Genomic DNA, 5,000 nt, shown 5'->3' with positions numbered 1-5,000 from the left:
ACTGGGCTGCTGCTGCTGCTGCTGCTGCTGCTGCTGCTGCTGCTGCTGCTGCTGCTGCTGCTGCTGCTGTGCTGCTACTACTAATACTAATACTAATACTACTACTGGTACTACTATTACTACTACTACTACTACTACTACTACTACTACTACTACTATTACTACTACTAGAAACATCAGCATTACAATAACAGCTAGAATAATAACAATGACACATTTATTCATTACAGCTTTGTGTAAATCCAATGGGAAATTAGTACGTTTTTTTTTTTTTTTTCCTTCCCCACATTTCACCTCACTATGATACACCTGTTGGTCGTACGTTATACCTACCAGAAGTACCAACATGATACTGACTAGAAAAAAAAAAAAAAGTAACATAATACATACCAGTACAGAACACAATACCTAGGAACAAGCACATAGAGAGAGAGAGAGAGAGAGAGAGAGAGAGAGAGAGAGAGAGAGAGAGAGAGAGAGCTTTTAATCGAAACATGAAATATTTCATAACACGTGTCAAAAACTTCTAATCAAGACACACAAGTCATTCTCTCTTGCATTACGTACGACCCATCATTTGTTACGCAGATAGTTAGATACGTGAATGAATCAAAAAGAACGTTCTGCCATCACGAGTATTTAGATCCTGTTCTTTGAAAATATAACAGGTAAACAAACAGATGCGCTTTTCCTTATGAATATTGTGGTCTCGTGCTGAAAAGTGAATGAATAAATACTTTTCTCTACAAATATTCAAGTCCTGTGGTAAAAATGGATAAATAAAAATGTTTTTCCTTTACGAATATTCAGGCTTCTATTGAAAAAGGAATAAATTAATGCGCTTTTTCATTTAGAGTTTCCGGATATTCTCCTGAAAGGAAAATTCTTTTTCTAATTCAAGTGTTCAGATTTTACACTGAAAATGAACAAATAAATAGATAGAAAGAAAAGTAATTCACACATTTCCTCGTTCATGCTGTTATTTTTCCCTCCTTCAGAAGGCCCATGAGGTTTGGGAAACGAGGAGACAGCCTACCTCTTCCTTACACCACCACCACCTCCTCCTCCTCCTCCTCGCCCTTGCCCGGTGCCCCCAGCCTTCCGGCCACGACGCCCCCTCAGCCTGACTCACTGGATGGTTTTCGTTTCATCGGCCGCCCGCACTTGTTCCTCGGCAAGATATTTTGGAGGGACACCGTGAAGGAAAATGTTCTCTTCCGGGAGAGGAAACTGAGACTCTGGAGAGATCGGAAGGTTTGGAGATGCTTATATTTGCCTTTGTGTGTGTGTGTGTGTGTGTGTGTGTGTGTGTGTGTGTGTGTGTGTGTGTGTGTGTGTGTGTCTGTGATGCAGCTCTGTGTTTGTTTTCTACAGTATTAATATTTGAACTATTTTGTGATTCTGTTTGTTTGTGTTTTGAAATGCTTTATTCTCCAATAGGGACTTTTTTTTTCTAAGGATACAGAGGTAATTAGTCAGGTTTTCATGGGTGATTTCTCTTTGATAATAAAGGATCCTTGTCAAATTGTCACTATAATCATGAGAACGCCCTTGAGTATCTGATTAACTCACACTGCAGCCTAAAGAATAGGCAAGGTAACATATTTGATTACCTAAGAATGCGTTTCCTGATTGTTAAATAAATCTTACCATCATAAACTGAATAATCGCCACTATACATTTCTGAACAAGTGCTACAACTTCAAAACCGACAGGTATCCTTAGCTGGGAAGGTTACTTATCGCCTTTTTTTTTTTTTTTAAAGGCGACATACTAAGTTTAATATGCTTGAAGAGGTAATGTGTTTAAAAAAAATTCTTTTCTTTTTTTCATTTCTAGAAATGTCACCAGATCGCTGATGATCCCAGCAGGTGCCAGAACAACGCGCTTAAAAGATTATTCAGAAGCTTCGGGGACCAAGGTGATCAACCTCGTGAAGCAGGTGAACCCAACGTGAGTCCTTGCGCAGTGGACCCGAGAAAATGTGCCCCCGGTTATGACATCCGGAAGCGTCTGGGCGGCACCGACAAGTCAGTATGGCGGCCCATTAACGACAGTACTCTCAGAAAACGATCCCACAGCAGCGTAGACTTACGTAATCGCGCGAGGATCCTCGTCAAGCATCCCAAAGACAGTGAAAAGCACAAAAGACACCGGAACTTCACGAACAAGCCCCCAGAACGCCTTCACCACACTGGGGACGTCTCTAGCGCCATCAAGAGATATCCCTTTAGCCCCGGCAGGAGAAGGTCGCGGCGGTCCGTGGTTGAGAAGGTGGTGGACGGACTGATGGAGATGCTGGACCTCGAAGTACTCCCCGTCAACCCTAAACACTATGGCTGCCACGACCTACCTTTCCCGGTCCTGGATTAACTTGCCATTGCTCCAATCTCGATGTCGTGGCGCCCCAACACATGATGCGCCATAGCCAAGTCATAACACTTCCTATGTCAAAGGGAAGACAAACCAAACATGATGGTGTTGTCTTGCACAACATTGAGGCAGACCGGAATGAACATCGTTACTAAAGCTACCATAATGCATAATATATAAACCTTAATCCCCCCTGAAAATATCCAACGTCGAATTAACTCACTTGAACTATCAAATGAAACGTCAATATGAAAACGTGTCCATATTTTTTTTGTTTCCTGATAATTCCCTACTGTGTACTGTACCTCTCTCCAATAGATTTATTAACTTCTGTGATCCTGATGCGGCAACATCAGAGTCATGAGGGGCTGATAGCAGTAAGATCTGAAGTTACATACATTTAGTGTTCTGACTAGCTGCCTCCCAGCCACTGAAGGCCGGCAGTGTGGCTAGAAAGGCAAGCTGTTCATGCCAGAGTGGTGCTTGACCCTTCACCTAATGACTAAATGGCGCTTGTTGCTCCGTTGTTTCGTTTTAGTAACCCTGGATGAATTTAAAGTTTGCTAAATATGAATAAATTACAGACACCAAACTGTTTCAAACTGTTTCAAATATTCTGTGACTGTTGCGTCTCTTAAAATGCACCGTCAAACTTTGCACCAGACCATTTCATTATACTTGAGAAGGATATCACAGCCGTTAAAGAGATAACTATAGTTGGTTTGTCTTGGGAGGATTCCTTCTGTTTGAAACGTTGGTATTAGGGCAACTTTACCTTCAAAATTATCTTTTGCATGTGACATTCAGTACCAGACTTATAACGTTCGAAGGATTCCTTTAACCCTTTCGTAAGAATGAAAGAATATCATGTTACTTACATGCTTGATTACAGACATATTGAGTGTGTCCTCTGGGTTGTAATCAGTGAGCGAGTATGTACGTACACATATTAGAAAGATCTTGAGAAAGACACTCTTGTCTGAATAAACTCTCTTGTATCAAATGAAGGATTTTTTTCCTTTTTCTTTCAAATTAAAGTCATGTGAGGTCAATTAGTGTGTGTGTGTGTGTGTGTGTGTGTGTGTGTGTGTGTGTGTGTGTGTGTGTGTGTGTGTTTCAGTACGCACACGTTCCAAAAATCTTACTTCACACCACACGTCATTTAGTAATTCAGTTCTTTTCCCTTTATATTCCGAGTCACAATCGTCTCAGCCACACACCGTACAGGTACAGCTGGGCAACGAGACTCGCCACCACCGCCGCGATCAAATCAGCGTACCTCTCAATGCCGTGTTGCGGAGGAAAGGCTCAATATTCTTCAATGTTCCGTCGCTTTTCTTGACTCACTATGACACGCTGTATTAGATTTAAATATTGAGATTCTCTATAGTATTAATGATCCTGGTGACAGTTTAAAAAGGATTGTGTACCGTCATGAAAAAGCACCAAGAACCGGATTCATAGTCTCTGTGGCCTTTGAAAATAGTCTGACGAAATTCTAAGGCGTTTAAGGAGACGAGGCTACATGTATATGCACAATTGCCAACTCTAATAAAGGATCAGCAGTCACTTCATTATATTTATCCCCAGGCTTCTTTTTTGTAAGGAATTCAGCAGAGAAGTAAGGTGTCTAGTTCAGTGGTGTCGTCGGATTACTCGTCTGATTATATCAAAGCGAAAGACTATTCAACAGTACTGAACTGGACTCAAGGAAGCTCCAGGTAAACTTGATAGACTGTCTGGTCTTTTCAGTATTAAAAAAACATCTCTGGTCTATTTAAAAGTACTACGAGGAAGTAAGGGAATTGAAGAATCATCGCATAGTATTGCTTGATTAAATCTGACCAAAGATTATTCTTATAGATCATGTGATTGTTGCTAAAATTTCTTAGAAAATTCATTATCATATGGTATTCTCTTCTTATCATAGTTTAGTTGCAATCATAATAACAGTAATTCCAATAATGACACTGCTGTTAACAATAAAGCTGGTGAAGTACTTTGCCTCATTCCCAACATCGATTCGCACTTCCTTTTATCCTACTAATCATATATAAAGTTACAGAAATAACTAATATAAATCATATCCGGTTCTCTGTCATTCGTTCTTCTATGCGATGAATCATTATTTGAATCTTTCCGCTAACCAGGAGTGTCGAACAGTGCTTCAAAGTAAATGAGACACTGGTCCGCGTTCACGAGGCCGCTCAGCAAGGAGGGACACACAGTGTGTTGGCGGCTGAGGAGGCGGATAGTGATAGAATGCTGGCATTGTTTTTGGATTTAGAAGAATCAATTCGTTTATCACTTTTGGCGTGTGTTCAAGACTCGCTAGTGGTGCACATGGTTATCCTGGTGGTTGCTTTCTAGGTGACTGTACGAGGTTGTCGGTTGGCGCCTGTGTATAGCGTGTTACAAGGAGTTTACGCAGTCTTTATAGTGAAGCCTACTTAGTTTGAAGCGTGACATTGATGGCGCTCATGATGAACCGCCGCGGAGGATTCAGCGGGCGGCGCCATGTAAGTATTTGTTTACATATTTGATATTTAGTCTTTCATATTTCATTCTTTTAAATTTGTCCGATGTATGAAAAAGTTCTAGTTTACTTTTAAGGTTAAAGATGGAAG

At 40.8% G+C, this 5,000-nt stretch overlaps 2 protein-coding genes across 3 annotated transcripts in view; both read left to right on the top strand.

Moving 5' to 3' along the window:
* The window catches only part of LOC123515740, a 27,066-nt gene extending 22,979 nt beyond the window's left edge, over nt 1–4,087 (top strand). Inside the window, exons 6-7 of the mRNA XM_045274595.1 lie at nt 999–1,254; nt 1,840–4,087. Coding sequence (XP_045130530.1) covers nt 999–1,254; nt 1,840–2,373 — 790 coding nt within the window. The 3' untranslated portion in view covers nt 2,374–4,087. The remainder of the gene's footprint in view (nt 1–998; nt 1,255–1,839) is intronic.
* A 502-nt stretch (nt 4,088–4,589) lies between these two features.
* The window catches only part of LOC123515580 (uncharacterized protein DDB_G0290301-like), a 4,455-nt gene continuing 4,044 nt past the window's right edge, over nt 4,590–5,000 (top strand). Inside the window, exon 1 of one of the 2 annotated variants that reach the window (XM_045274323.1) lies at nt 4,590–4,892. In XM_045274323.1, coding sequence (XP_045130258.1) covers nt 4,845–4,892 — 48 coding nt within the window. In that variant the 5' untranslated portion in view covers nt 4,590–4,844. The remainder of the gene's footprint in view (nt 4,893–5,000) is intronic. The other variant, XM_045274324.1, reaches the window with a different exon arrangement.

This window comes from Portunus trituberculatus, chromosome 39 (genome assembly GCF_017591435.1).
Source record: "Portunus trituberculatus isolate SZX2019 chromosome 39, ASM1759143v1, whole genome shotgun sequence".
Classification (NCBI taxonomy): domain Eukaryota; kingdom Metazoa; phylum Arthropoda; class Malacostraca; order Decapoda; family Portunidae; genus Portunus; species Portunus trituberculatus.
This window is presented reverse-complemented; position numbering and strand designations above follow the sequence as displayed.